Source organism: Anarhichas minor, unplaced genomic scaffold (genome assembly GCF_050575085.1).
Source record: "Anarhichas minor isolate MPS153535 unplaced genomic scaffold, ASM5057508v1 ptg000043l, whole genome shotgun sequence".
NCBI lineage: Eukaryota > Metazoa > Chordata > Actinopteri > Perciformes > Anarhichadidae > Anarhichas > Anarhichas minor.
The window spans coordinates 7,892,618-7,908,654 of NW_027466489.1; the positions used below are offsets into that span (position 1 = coordinate 7,892,618).

At 40.7% G+C, this 16,037-nt stretch overlaps 1 protein-coding gene across 3 annotated transcripts in view; it reads left to right on the plus strand.

Annotated features, from left to right (window-relative positions):
* tox2 (TOX high mobility group box family member 2) overlaps window positions 1-7,375 on the plus strand; it is an 88,475-nt gene extending 81,100 nt beyond the window's left edge. For all 3 annotated transcript variants that reach the window (XM_076110712.1, XM_076110711.1, XM_076110713.1), the window contains 4 exons: window positions 1,288-1,368; window positions 3,918-4,319; window positions 4,405-4,547; window positions 5,282-7,375. In XM_076110712.1, the coding sequence (XP_075966827.1) occupies window positions 1,288-1,368; window positions 3,918-4,319; window positions 4,405-4,547; window positions 5,282-5,324 (669 nt within the window). In that variant the 3' untranslated portion in view covers window positions 5,325-7,375. The remainder of the gene's footprint in view (window positions 1-1,287; window positions 1,369-3,917; window positions 4,320-4,404; window positions 4,548-5,281) is intronic.
* The last annotated feature ends 8,662 nt before the right edge of the window (window positions 7,376-16,037 follow it).

Genomic DNA, 16,037 nt, shown 5'->3' on the forward strand with positions numbered 1-16,037 from the left:
ATCCACTCACTTTGGAATAATTAGACATCCTTAGGCATGGTAATTTATTTAAAAGTATCCGTCGTTGCGCGAATCATTAGCTGTGTTAAATTGATTTGAAATTAAAGCTGCTGGGAGAAGTTTGGGGTTCATTAAAGAGGCAGCCATGGCTCTATCAATATTTAAAGGGGTGAGGGGTAAGGTTGTCAGGTTTTTTTTAGTTGTTTTTTTTACAAGAACTGTATTTTATTTCTTAATGGGGATTATCTGTTTGTATTATGAAAGTCTGCGGTGTATTCCTGTATTTTGTACTTCCTAAGTCAATGCAGTCTTGTTCCAAAATACCTGAATGTATATGATGGAAGGGAAATAACAACAATATTGTAAAAAGGAATGAGTGAGAGGATAAACATCATCTCTTTAAGCAAGAGATTGTATCCGTCTTCATCCCAGTTTGTTTGCTGTTCTGTGTGCATGTCTGTTTGTTTATTGACTGTATGTGTTAGCAGCTGCCAGCCTTTGTGCATTTGGCAACCCATGAATGCTTAATGGTTATTCTACCCCACCTCTTTGAAAGAAATGACCCCGTCCACGGAGCCACAGACTGTCTCACACTGAGGATCAGTAATTACCCGCTGCATTCAAACACACATTCTCCTTCATATTAAAATGCTCCAGAGAGGAGCTGAGATCTGAGTCTTCCTCATCGATTTAAGGGTGGACTTTTTGCGACTTGTTTTTCCCCGCATCAAAAAGGCGGTGGCAGCTATAAAAAACCTGTGAGTGACATGTGATGACATTAACTTGAATTCCCTGTCTTAACGCATCATTTGAGGTTTATTCAGAAGGCTTGAGATTGCCTCTTTACTAACGCTGTTTTGAATTATTTTATTCCCCCCCCCCCCCCTCCTCGTCTGAATGATTTGCTGGGACATCAGCTCTGATTAAGAGATGAGCAACAGCCTTAATAGAGGAAGAGGCTGGAAAGCAACGCACAAAATGACAAACAGCTTCTCGTTGCTCCTTTAGCGTCGTAATATTTCAAACTCCATTTTCACATTGTTGCATTGTTGTTTGAAGGAATAAATGATTGAAATGCAGCAACGCCATGCAGATGGCCAAATCTCCTTCACTTGATAAATGTGCGGAATGAGTTTTCCGTCACAGAGCTCACTGCTGGGTCACACAATCACACCATGACTCCCAAAATCTCATCCACATCAGTCACTGTGGGCCACTGGGTCATTTTAGCCTTTGGCATCACCTTGTAATCAATCGTTGTTGTTGTTGTTGTGTTTGCTCCTGCAGAACTACAAGAGGAAAACAGAGGCTGCTAAGAAGGAGTACCTGAAAGCCCTCGCCGCCTACAGAGCCAGTCTGGTTTCCAAGGTAACCACGGGGGTCACATCTTTGATATACATGGGTCAGCGGCGATATAAGGGATGATAAATTAGACAGAGAATTCCTCTCACTCTTATTCCATGGAAAGGGTCCACTTGCAGCACAGAAGGGTCAGTATGTTTGTGCATGTGTGTGTGTGTGTGTGTGTGTGAGAGAGAGGAAGAGAGAGAGTGTGTGTGTGTGTGTGTTTGTGTGTGTGCTCAGAGGAGAACAGTGAAAATTAGGTCTCAAACACACCCAATTTGCAACCTGGGGAGAAATGAAATAAGTAACCGTACACGTCTGTGTGTGTGCGCGCTCATCATTGGGCACATGTAAGAACAGAAGTGGGCATTACGTATCATTTGCTGTCCTCCTGGTGTTTCTGTCCTCCCTGATGGGCCACTAATGTGCTAGCTGAGGTTCGCTCACACCTACTGCTCACTCTTTGCTGCAGTTTACTCCTGTTTAGACCAGAACGTAAACACCTTTCTAGCCGCGTTTGTCCAAAAAAAAACGTGCCCGAAATTTACATTTTTATAAAAAGATGATGTCATATGTTCACTAAACTCTTCGTACATCTGCAAAGCTTACACAATAGTTATCTCGAGCGCACAGGGGTGTTTCAATCTGTTGGTGCACTGCGTTTCATTTCAGTGTTTCGCCATTGTTTTCGTAACACAACTCTAAATTGCATTAGCATATACCAAGCTCCTCCTCTTCCCCCTCGCTCTTCCCAGTCCTCCTACCTCCCCTCCGCGCAGCGCCGCACTTCCTCTCATGCTCATGGGCCGAAAACAAGCACCTTGATTAAGGCATGAATAGTTAATTCATCAGCCTCTTCACTATGGCATACTTTCAACTAAAAAGACTATTCTCATCTCTTGTCTTTGCTGCAATTAGACATTCATGTCAGGGCTCCCATACAGAGGCCTGATTGATACTATATGTCGCTAGATTGCCAGTCAAAAAAGTGACAGCCAATCTGAATGCAGGGCTGAATCTCATGATTCAACGCGACTTTCTTTTTTAATTACCAATGAAGGAGTCTTTACAAAGTGAATTGGGACGGGTGGAATTGGAGGTAATTGGAGTGTCATTTGGAGGATTCACATCTTCAGAGTGCACCTGTTGCCTTTTTGTTTTGTGACGCATGTCGGTTTGTTTGGGAGGAGAGGAAAAAACAAAAGTGTGATTGCTTCCCACTGTATGTCATGGCACTTCTCTTGTGTTCATTTGAATCCAAGAGCTCCCATGTGCAGAATGTGATTCATAAAGTCTAAATGAAAAAAAATAAAAAGATTACACAAATGTTTTAATCCTCGCAAACTTTAATTTAAACACATACACTCTTTATATGTTTCCTCGGGTGGATATAAAATCAAGCAATACATCACCCTACCCTAAAATGACCCCTTAGAATAAAATATGATGAAACAAATCACACCCATCCTCTCGTGCTTTTCCTTCTTCCTTCACACCATTTCTTCAGTTTTTCATTTTCCACTTGACCCTGCAAATATATCTGACCCTCTCTTTTATCCATCCCTCCGTCCCGTTCCATTGATTATTTCATGGGTTCAGAGGAATGGATGTGAGCCACTACTAAATAGCAGACCACCACACATCACTCCAGACCGTTTGACAGCTAATGAGAAACACTGGATGTATTTCATACATACACCACCTCATAAAAGAAAGGGAGATGTGTGTGTGTCGGGCATCTCACAGCATCAACAGGGGTCTGTGTAAAATAAATAAAGAGAGGAGCAACAGAGCGGTGACCGTGTTTAGCATTAGCCACAATGGCTACACATACTTTAATTTCTTTAGATAATGAATAGTATAGATTAGTGCACTCTGTTACAAAACTACCATTTAAAACCACATTTTCACAACAAATGTAAGTTTCTTGGAAGAGGAGCCATGACACTTTTCAATTTATTTCATGAAGTTGTTTGGATAATTGCCTTTGAATTTGAATTTGCCAATATCAGCTGCTCCTTTGCTTCATTGACATATTGTTTTGAAAATTTGAGGAGGCACAAAGAATTGTGGGACATTTAGTCACTATCAGCTATTGTATGCGTGTTCATATTGATCTCAAAATATATTTGCATACTAATTAGTATGTATCATTTTCACACTATTAGTACATATTATAAGCAAATTAGAGACAATGCTGCTTGCAGTGCAAAACTACAATAATTTACACCAAAAAGGAAATGAGACAAATTTTAGATCTGCATTTCAATATGTTGAGTATTCAATTCATACGTATGTAGTGGTTAAGATAACATTGTACTCATCGAAGAAGTTGCTGAGATCTGGGAACATGGCAATATCAATATCAAGTCACACAGGACAAACAATATAAACTCTCCACATCCAGGTTGTAAACAGTTCAGCCGGTTTATCTAAATCATTTTATTTGGAGGTAAGCACACAAAATGTCATTGCACAATGACAACTATAAACAAGAATAATATCCACGTTGCAATAAGCTGTTATGTATTGTAACAATGAGTGTAACCACTTTCCTTCTCCGTCCACTCTAGACGTATAATGATCCCGTGGAGACAAAAACAAGCCAGGCTTCTCCACACATGATGCCAGCGAACCCGCCCCTGTATAGCGTGCCACCTCCCCCCCAGTCGTCGTCGCCCTACCTGGGGCACGGGGCCTTCCCTCTCACCGACCTGCAGAGCTACGCAGGACACGCCCCTCGCCACGCCCTGTCGCAGACGCTCAGCCAATCGCAGTTGCTGCCAAGCATTAGTGCCTCTCCCCCTTCCTCCTTCCAGATCAGCCCACCCCTGCACCCCCACCAGCAGCTCTCCCTGCACCAGAGCTCGCTCCTCAACCAGCCTATCCGCATGCAGCAGGTCCAGTCCCAGCCAAACATCTCTCACCAGATGGGGCTGCAGGCCTCTCTTCACTCCCCACCTCCTGGGCAGCAGGTATAGCAACAAACAGAAGACACGCTCCATTCTAAGGAATAGTTTATACTTTAAGATGTTGACTTAACTTTCTTTCTTTCTCCAGGGGTTTTCCCACCTCCAGTCAGAATATCAGAAGAGTATTGGGGGTTCCCAGTCTCCAGGAGCCCCTGGCCCAGGTCCTGGAGGGGCTCAGAGCCATGACTGGGACAGTGAATACTGCAATCGGGAGTGTGGCAACCACTGCAGGTCAGTTGAGAGACTTGTTTTTATTTGCTTCCCTGGGTCTGTTTTCCGCAATAACCTATGTCACTGCATCACGTCTAATCTCATAGTCTTGAAGGACATTTTGAATGGAGACAAATTCACTGAATTCAACCAAATGGACATTTTCCTTTGCTGTTTGATGCGTTTACTCAAACTAAATAAATATATACTGTATATATATATATATACGAAGTAAATGCCAAGAGTTTTCCAGGTTTGTCAGATAGATATAGTCCAATTCAAGTCTTAGACCAGAGCTCCCTGAGAAACAAGCATATATCTTGTCAGACTGCTTTCACAATATAAGTGTTGAAAATTGTCAGCTCGGTTCCAGTGAGACAGGCGAGACAGCTGGAGAGGTAATGGTGAGATAATAGAGCTTGTCATGTGTTTGTCAGACAGCAGTGAAAAAACAGATGTTCCTTACACAAGTTTTCACTGTTATTGTGCTAAACGCTTTGGCAGGCGGCGGAGTCCTGCAGCACGGGAAGATATTCAGAGGTCGTGCCAAAGTACGAGGACATGTTTCGTTTAATTTGCAGGCTTTAGTTCGAGGAAGGTAGAAGTAACAAGAATGGGCTTAAATTGTGGGCCTTAAAAGTATCTGCAATTTGAGAAAAATATACCTCCTTTTGTGCTTGAAGCCTTCTTCTCTTCACCGTTGTGTCTTTTGTTCGTCATCTAACCTGGGCTTCTGTTTTTTTTTTTCTCTCCAGTGGCAGCATGATTGGCAGGGACAAGCCACTCTACCTCACCTGAAACTGAAGATCATGCTCGGTCGACAAATACGACACGGAGAAGTCTCCTCTCACCCCACATCCCCCTCGCCCCTCTCCCCTCAACCCTCTTCTGACGCACGCACACTTACACACAGTCTCAACATACAATAAGATGCATTCATATACAAACACTCACACACACACACACACACACACACACACACGCCGCCTCCCAAACCAACACCACCACCAACACCTTTTTTTTGTCAATGTAATGATTATTTCTTTCAGTTTCTAGAAGAATTTGTGACCAGAGTTTTTTGACTAGATGACTGCTGTCTGTACCACTTAATGTATTAGCAGTCCTCCTGCTGTTTAAAATTTGCCAAGCACTTATGAGGCCCCCCCCTCCCTCCGGCTCCCACCCTCCTCTCTGAGTTGTGTGTCTATGGCAGCTCGGATACAGCCCGGGCTGTAGAGCACTCCTCTTCTGTGTCACCATCAAAGTCCCCTCAGGGACCCCATCCAGCTTTAATTAGAATAAGAAGAAGCAAAAATATATACTCTTTGACTTCTTTAATCATTTTAATTTCCTTTTGTGTTTTTTTTTAATTTTCCTTTTTGTTGTTATTGTTGTTTTATTTATTTCTGGCTTGCAAAACAGTTATTTTTTTGCCAATAAGCGTCGGGCCCTGTACTGTAGAAAAATATTAACTTCTAGTAGGTTCAGCGCAGGCTTTGATGTTATGGTAGCTTTGCTTAAGGGCCTGCAGATTGATACAAAAAGCTTGGGTGGGGGAAAGAAACAAAACAAAAATAATCTTTTTTTTAATATTAAAGACCTGTTGAGGTCTACTGAGCGGTCACAGTGTGATTGTAAATATCACTTTTATGGGATCAAATTGGGAATTGGAAGTCCAGATAGATTTGTTTCTTCTTTAATATTACATGTAAGTCATTGTGTGTGTGTGTGTGTGTGTGTGTGTGTGTGTGTGTGTGTGTGTGTGTGTGTGTGTGTGTGTGTGTGTGTGTGTCTGGACGTTAGAATGTACCCCATTCATGACGTGTGAAGTTGAGTGTGTATGTGCACGGACACACACTCCTGCGTAAGAGTGTGTCAGCGTTCGAGTGTCGAGTCTTTCTCGTGAATTTTAACAGCCGTGTGCAGCTGGATTTCAGAGGAGTATTTCACACTCTCGTTCTTGCATTAAATCTGTGCTCACTGGTGTGTTTTTTTTCCAATAAAGTTCAATCTAAAACTGAATACACAATATGTGTCCTGCAGATCATCAAATGGAAAGAGCCAGGTGAGAGATAGAGAGAGGGAAGAGATAGAAAGAGAGAAAGAAACGCCATGAGATAGAATGAGATATAATGTTGCGGTTGGAGGAAAAATAAAAGATATTGCTTTAAAATGCCCCCCCCCTTCCCCCCACCTCCCTTTTCTTATTTTCTCTGACCATAATGTCAATTTTGTCTCCTCGACATGCACAAGTGAAGTAATGAAATATGTGAATGGAGCCATCACATCCACATTACAGTGATTTTTATAAGTTTCTACTTGGTGTTTGGTTGTGTTTATCTCATCTTTTTTAACTTTTTGTGTGATTAACAGAAATGCATTTTGCTGACAAAGACATCTGTATTTATCTCTTTACTGTTGCATAATTTCAGTTTTAGTTGTTACAGAACTATAACATTTTAAGTTGTGTAAAAAAAAAAAAAAAACCTGCCAATTGTAGTTATTTTATTTGTAAAGCCAGTAATGATAAATATTTTAAATGGTTATCAATATATTGTTTTTCCGCTAGTTATCCATCAGCCATTTATTTGACAGGTTTTCTTATTTATGAAAGAAATTAGATCACTTTTGCTTCTTACAATGGAGGTGTATTTTTATTCTTATTTTATTGTTCCATTTCCTTTGGTTTGATAAAAAATGATGATGATCACAACAATGATTTCTTTTTCTTTTTTACATTTTGGGTGCTGCTCCCTTTCCCCCCTCCCCCCCCTTGCCAGCAGCACCTGTTTGTGTCACAATGCTTCTTTTATTTCAAACCTGCATAATAAAAAAAAGTTTAAAAGTGATCATTCCCTGCAGACTCCTTTTGTCTCTTCTTTTCTAATGAGATGATCACACATTTGTTTTCGTTTTTTAAGACACGATGATCGTTTCAAAGATCCACGAACACCCCCAACTTACCGAACCTTACAGTGTGTTTGCACTTAAGAGGGTCACATTTGTATCCTATATTTATTTTTAGCTCAGGACTCCAATGGCATTAGCTAATTAGCCGTGGATACAGAGTACGCCAGCCAGCGTGGATATTGCCAGTAAACTATCTTAACAAACAAGAGAGCAGATGCGAGAAGACGTTTGCTTTGCTTGTGAAAGTGGTGCATCGTAGGCGTCTAGTGTGAGATAAAGAGAACAGAGAAATGCAATGTGCACACAAACTCAGGCAAGCGTCCAAGTACTAATTTTACCCCAATTGCACACAAGTCTTCTTAGAGACTTTCTGAGAGAGAGAGACGGAGAGATTGAAATGGAACTGTCACGATCCCTCTATTCAATGTTTTATTCATTTTACGTCTGCCCGCCGTCTCTTCCTCAATAGTATTGAATTGGCAAATAGATCATTATTGGACAATTGGAGAACCTGCCACTTTGTGATATGACACACATTATATGAAAACCACAGTCATACATTCTTAATACAATGCAATATAAAAGAGGCTTTGGGTGCTGCCACACAGCACTGTCTGTGCCTTTTGTGTACGCAGTCATGTGTTTGTATGAATAGCTGTGTGGTTTTTTTTTCTGTGTTTGGGTGTTGTCTCCCCTCTCTAGCTGCAGTTATATTCGTGCGTACATGGTAACAATATCTTATTTCCTTTACTACATATTCCCTCTGCTATACACATATGTGCAGCAGTCATTATTTCTGTAGTAAATACTGCGAGAAGACAGTATCGCTTTGACACTCCCGTCAGCGCCCTTAATCCCGTCTCTCGTCTCAGAGTCAAAGTCATGAGGCCGACAGAGAATGAAAAGCTACAATTTATGGTGGAGGACGCCATTGAGAAGCGGTGAATGCAGCGGTGTTGTTGGATAGCAGAGAATCCAAAAGACCAGCGATGGCATCAGTAATAACAGACTGGTTGACAAAGACAAGGTCGATGTGGTATCCATCTAGAGAGAGAAATAAAAGTGATGCAAAACCACTGAAAACTCACTGTTTCATACTGAATCAAAAGTGCAACAACTTAATGAAAGATTTCTATGTCTGTGATTTTTTATATATTATTAATGCTCTGACATTGATGCAGGTTAATTTATCAGCCCGGCAAGATTAATTCATGAAAACGAGCCTTTATCAAATCCAAATGAAATTTAATTGAGTCACCTCAGCACTATTTTGTGTTCCCTTTTGGTCCAATGTGTTTAATATGCTCTTCAGGCAACGTTTAAGAAGTAAAACAGAGATTTTATTCTGTCCATGAGGAGCTTTAATTTAACCAAAACATTTATTGAGGTTTAATTAATGATGAAAGAAGTGTCCAGTGTCCTTAAAATTAAATATTTGATCCAAATGTTGGATTCAACGACTCAGTAAAACAAAGCAAATTCTGCTAAAATGTTTGTCAGTGCTGGAATCTGTCTACCTGACTGCCAGATCATTTATTTCTTTAGATGTTTATTTAAGTATGCAACTGAATAAAGATACAACCATGCATGTACAACAGGTTGCGCATGTTTGTAGACGATGAATCTGAGGTCAACCTCAGCGTGTGTGAGTCTTCGTCTGTGGAGTCGCTCAGCTAACGGTGGAACATTTCCATCACCGGCAGGCTCGTAAGATCCACCCTGTCAAAAGCGAATTGTTCTCTTAAAAATGTACTTTTATTTGCTGCATGTTGTGGTGGAGCAATGCAAGATCACAGTTCAAGTGAGCGTGAATATAAATATGGTTACTAGGGTGTAACCAAAACTAGGGAGCTGGAGCTTATCTGTCCTTTGGAAGTGGTGCAGGCCAGAAGGTCAGTGCTGTGGGTGAACTAAAGGCAGAGAGCACCAAACACAGCAGGCTGTTCACAGACCAGCTAATGTAGCATACAGGCAAAAACGTTTCAGTTGCAACCTCTGTGCTGCGGTGGAGCATCAAGCAGCAGGAAATGTGGGTGGTTTTAACAAGAAATGGGTTTCGCTTTGTTCAGAATCAGTTGGGGTTTCTGTTTTTTTTGTGCTGACTCTACTGCACATAATGAACTAGTACATTAACAACAACATCTTTGCATTAAATATTACAATCGTCCAGAATTAATTCCGCATTACTTTTAATTTAACAATTTAGCAAACGTTTATATTTGTTGAAGACCTCTTTGTGGAACAAAGTGGGTTATCATTATTTTTACCTTCGAGCTGCAGCTTGCATATAACTGCAAAAAAACCAGAAGGAAACAAGGGGTGACAAAATATAACACATAGGACATAAAACGTGAGGCACAAAGCACACTTGTGGTTTCACACCTGTAGATGTTTACGTAATCCAGCGTCGTTATGCTATGCCAGTTTTGACAGCCACCAGGTACTGCCTGCTAAGGTCAAATTGTGTCCATTTCCTGTATTTCTGATAATAAAAATGTTTGGTTAAAAGTGGTTGCATTGTCTTTTAAAGAACAAGGGCTGCAAATTTATTTTACACAGAAAGTTCCCCTGGGACTCATTGTGAAACATCAGGTGATGAAGAATTTTTCTTTATGACTGGATTAAACCAAATTTGAATGTCTAAATAATCAATTTGGTTTCTTTTTTTTCACACGCTGCGGGCTCATAAAAAAAGTGATGCAAATACCAACACGTTCTCACTCCCAACTCATCACATACAGCAGACGCTTGGTCGGCACCCCGTGCCATCACTTTGTAACACACCGGGGAACCCTTCAGCATCACTTTTCAACGTGCAGGGTAGTCCGGTCGACTTCAACACGTGGTTAACGTTGTATGTGACGTAAGTTATTTACGTTACTCAACTTAAGTACATTGGTTTGTTTTAGCGATCAAAACTTGGTTAGGTTAAGGGAAAGATCATGGTTTAGGTTAAGATAAGTGTGACGTAACTTAAAGGGAAACGTTGTTGATTTACAAGCGGCTTCATATCGTTGCAATACAATGTCATCCGGCAGCCTTTTGCCGGCAGGTGAGCGGGGAGCTGTGGGTGCCGGTAACACGGAGGGATGCCCAACATTCATTTGCACATACCACCCACATTGCAACAATCCCAAATCATCAGTTTCCCTTCAAGACGATGACTCCCAAAATGATAGAAATGTTAGAGACTAGGCCTACCATTGCCTAACATTGAACGTAAATATGAGTAGTAATGAACTGCTTGACAACCAGCAAAAACATGAACATGTGGCCTTACAAATTCCATACCCAACTGCAGATACTACATTTAATACTATTGCTTTACATGTTTTAAATACATAAAAACATAAAACACAGAAATGTTAAATGATAAGCAAAAACTACATATTTCCTTTTCTTTCTAAGCTCTCTTTCAGCAGATTTTCTTTTGCCTTACTTGGAATAGAGAGTGGTGTGAACAGGCTGATATTGCACTTTTGATCTTTATGGACATGTGGAAATTGGGGTTGAGAGAGAACATTAAGCAAATGGTGGCTGGAAGAGAGACTTGTTTGATAAGAAGTCTCCCTCTCATTTGGCTGTGGGCTGTACGGGGGCAGGAGCCTTCATCCCTGAAGAGAAAACCACTGTGTTCTCTGAGTAAGAGGTAAAATAACAGTGTCCCACATTTCTCCATCTCAGCAGTTCGTAAGTCTTGACTTGAAGTGGAGATGAGTCAGATTGAGAACCACACACATAACTATTTTCTCATCACCCCTGCAGTCGTGTGTGAAAGTCAGGTCTCTTTATGTTCTGGATCACCTCAAGACTGGAGCCACAAAAACGGGACCAGCCGTGTGCAGTCATTTCAGATGTTTGTTAAACGCCACAGCTGCTCTATTTGAGCAATATCGCCCACACATGCTGCACCTTAGATCCTCCAATAATTGCACGTCGGAGAGAGTGTTAGAGAGAAATGATTGTGTTAGTGTAACAAGGTTCTGGTCCAGATGTTTGGGATTAAAGGCTTGTTATGAAAATACAAAATAGTTACACAGGAGGTAAGGTATTCGGCTCTGTCATGCACATGGCATGTAACACTATTTAAACAGGCTTGAAGATGAGATTGGGAAAGGATTCAGTTGAATACAGTGCAACATGTTGGCATGTTGTATAATAGACAGTCCTAGCATTTGGTTGGTGAAAAGGGTCCATGTTCTTAAAACCGGCACCATAGCAACCAAGCTGTGACACATGCTTTGCCAACATACAGTAAATGTAACTTCACAATGCATTTTTACACTCGCACTCATTGCTGAGACACCCTGTGAAACAGCATTGCTCCATTTACTCATTTAATTATCAAACACGATATTTAGGAAACATTCATGAAAATAAAAGCATTTAATGGTTATTTGAAAATGTTCTTGCCTGTTTACCCCCAGACTGAATTATGAGATGTTGCTCTTTGTTAATTCACTCATAGCAGCAAAGTGCAACTAATTACTTCTAGTGCAGGAAAAGATGTTACAGCTATTTCATTTGTGCAGAGAAACCAATCAATTTCTCCAATGCTGTGGCAAATATGGTTATAAAAATGATACATATTGCTTCAGAGGAAATCTTTCTATTGACAGCATACAAACAAAAGACGGTTGAAATGGTTCAGACGTGCCAACACCAAAAATGAAACAGAATTTTGCCAAGTAAACAGGAAGACACGAGGGCTCGGTACAGGCTGTTAGCAAGCTAATATTAGCGCTCATAATACTAAATATTTCCCAGAATCTCTAGTCGTCTGCCTCAATAGAGCAGAAACTGCTGCACTGAGTTAGAACAAAGGAACCACGCAGCACAGTTTTTTGACATGGGCTTAAAGGAGATATTTCTTCATCAAGGTTGGCTTATGCTACTCCCGCTTGTAAAAATACTGAACCTCTTGAAGAAAAAGACTGAAAAATGACAAAGCTAGCAGTGGCTAGTTGATACAACAGCCTGACCCTGATCACGTTTAGCTATCGCATGTTCTACTTTGACTATAAATGAACAGTTTATCCAGGAGGAATTTCAAATTAATTTGAATGCAATAAACAATTTTTCACGCCAAATAAATTGTAAATTGTGCTAACTGTATAGTCATAAACGTATGGGGTCAGGTCAAATCTCTCTACAATTGTGTAAAGCTGAGCTGTCTGTGATGCTAGCTACTGCTAAATGCTATAAACGCGTTCTAGCTTTTTCGGCTTTGCCCTCCACTGTAAAGCTCCTGTGAACTTTGTTTCACTTGTTTTCCAAGATAAACTTTACATCCCTTTGAATTTACTCGGCAACAATGAATCAATAAGTTATTTCCACCTAAGTACTATCAAAATGCAAACGTTTGTTCGGTAGCTATGCAGTAGAATCCGTTTCCTGATTCCGCCGCGTAAGTGGAATGAGCTCCATATGACGTCGCAAACTTGCCAAGACTCTAAAGGCTGATTTCTTTACTGTTTAAATAATACTGTCACATTCTTGGCATAGTTAATATAATAGTTAATTTGAGTGCTAACTCAAAGCAGAGTGAAAACATTCTTTTCTTTAGTCACTGTCAGCTCCATTGTGTTTGACACATGGTATGTCAAGTATTTCTCCTTTTACGAATCATTGTGCTTATTTACCTGCAGATCCAGAATGCTTTGTGCTCGTCTGCAATTTCCACATTTCAAATCCGACATGTCATTTCATCTTTAAGCCCTATCACTCTTCATTTATGTCCGTGAGATCAACTTTCTTTCTATCCAAGGGATATTTCTTTTTGTCAGGTGCTTTCTGCATTCATTAACAAATACACCAGAATCTCTACCTGGTATTTCTTGAGTTTTCTCTCTTTTTGTCTCTCATCCAAGAAATGATACTTTCTGTCACTCCAAAGGGTTTTCAATCAGTCTCCCTGGTTTTAAAGAAATGGACTGAAAAGGTTTGGAGGAGGTGAAAATGTGAATTGAATTCTAACTTGGGACTCAATTCAAAGGATCATCCCGGGCTAAATCATCGGCAGAGAGTTCCCGGTGCTGACACGCGAACGTGTGGCTTTTATGAATAAATACTCCTTTACTGTGAACCATAAATTCATATTATACACACTGCAATTGTATCATTCATTAGTAACTTTAATTGCATTTGTTAACCGTGAGCCAGTAATGACTGAAATCCTGTTTTCTTCTCACACCCACATACATACAGCTCGCGGCCTCTTCTTTCTCCGCTTGTCAACCACAGATAATAAACACGAGAGAACATTCTGGAAAAAAAACACTTTAATATGTTTCCTTTTTTTTTTTTAAATGGATCATCAAATTAATGGAAACTGCTCAATAACTGCTTTGGTGAGGAACGCTTCCCACCTAATTGAATTAGGGTTTTCATGTCTGTGATTTCTGTGTTTGTTTTTGGCAGCTGCCATCTGTTTGCCTGGGACCAGCTCTATTAATAAGCTATTCAGATTGAGATGGGGCTTTATTCCAGCAACTGTTTCTCACCTTCTCTCTTGCCCTCTCCCTCGCCCTCTCTCTCTCCCTCTCCCTCTCTCTCACTCTCTCTCTCTCTCCCCTTTTCTCGCTTCCTCGCTCACTCAAATGATTGTCATGGAAATCATCAGAGGTGCCAAACCACAAACAAAAGAAAGAGCTTCAACATACACCTGAGCCAAAAAGAACAGAACTGCAGTCTAATTACGATGGGAACAATTAAGACTGTGCATATTTATTGACAGGGGACTTCACACAGGAGCATATGCTCATGAATACCCAAAAATGAAGGCAGGATGGGGTGGGGGTGGTGGTGGTGGATCTGAATGTCTATATGATGGTGTTGCTATGAAAAAAAAAACATTTCAACCCTAGAAGCCTGGTCGGCAATGCAAATGTACTATTTTATCATGGACTCAGTTTGTGCAATGTTTAGATGTAACACCTTTCTGAAAGCAATCTGGCCGATTTCCACTGCCTCAAACAAACGAAGATAAAAAACTTAAGTGTGCTCATCATCACCAGCTGCCAATATTAACCCCCATTGTCTCCCCCCACCATTTTTTAACCCCTTCTGTTGACAGCTACAGTCTCCTTTCAATGTTTCTAGAACAAGGAATTCCAATCTGGGCTTTGCTCAGTATTCTGATCACACGCCTCTCTCCTCCAGTAATACAAGTCTACTTTAAAATTCATAACTACATTTGGAAAGAATAAAAGGGTACCCTGATGGAATATTTCCAAGGAGCTTACTTGAGCGAAAATACAATTCGCTTTGGCATATTTAATAACCCTAACCTGGTCTTTAAGACATACAGTAGTAATAACAATATTACAAAAATACTGGTGACTGAAAAAAAAAAAGAAATCCAAGCTATATGCCTTAGCATGAAATGAGTAGCAATAATTCCTGCCTCTAGGAAGAGGATGAGAGAACGATAGAGAGAATGAAAGAAAAAGGGGGGAAATGAATGAGACGAGAGATGGAGAGAAGCCTCGTCAGAGTTAGAAAGAGTCAGCTCAGCTCAACTCTCATTTTCTGCCTTTTTCTTCCTCTCTTCTTCTGCCTGGGAGGCAGTTTGAATTGAATCAAACAACCTAGATTGATTAAGCTTGGATGAATGACTTTCCAATGACACAGGACTCAGCTTTCGCCCTCGCCTCATCCCTCTGTACATATTTGACATGGTTATTGAGGAGTTGATGTGAAAGTGATTGCGCAGTTGATTCTTTTTGGATTCTGCGCAAGGTTGAAACGTTCTACCTCGACCGGCTGTTGTCGCCATTGTTCGTTTCCTTGAAAGTCCCCGTTTGATTCCTGTTGAATCCTGCTTTGATTCCTATGCCTCTCAGGGAAGAGAAGCACAATGAATAAGTGTGAGAAAATAGATAACATGCTCCTCCAATTGGAATATGAATTGCTCAGCTCGAGCTTTAGTATTAATCTCTTGCCCTCTTTCCTCTCTCTAGTCCTTTTGTGTTAAGTGGGAGAAGAAGAAAAAAGACAGAGAGAGAGAGACAAAAAAACAACTAGAAATAGAGTATTGAATATTGTGGGATGTCCTGTTCTGAATTAGGTCAGGACCAATCAAAGCTTAAATGTTCTCTCTCTCTCTCTCTCTCTCTCTCTCTCTCCCCCCCGTCACTGAACACTCTCTTTGTGATTCCTCTGTATGGAGGGACAGAGACCCCTACTGTTTCTGAACATACATTAAAACCAGTCAGACCTCTCCTCCTTCAATAATCTACTGCCATCTGTCTGCGATGCTACACACTGCAGTGCATGATGTAACCAGGGTCCACAGCGTGCTGCTACATGTAATACACAGCCATGTCACAGACACCCTGTGTGGGACAATGACACCGTGGCATTTCTCTTACTCTTGGGCAGTAGTGGAAGAAGTATTTCGACCCTTAGCTGTTTGGCAATTTGCCAAGACAGCAGCTAAGATAGCTGTTGAGTTAGTTTATATATTGAACAGTGTGCTTCCTTTTGATTTATTTTTGTATACACTCTTTTAGTTTTAGAAATATTGATTGCTTTTATAAATGCTCTCACAGAATGATGAAAGACAGACAGTAACTGTCAAATTTAAATGAACTGCAACGC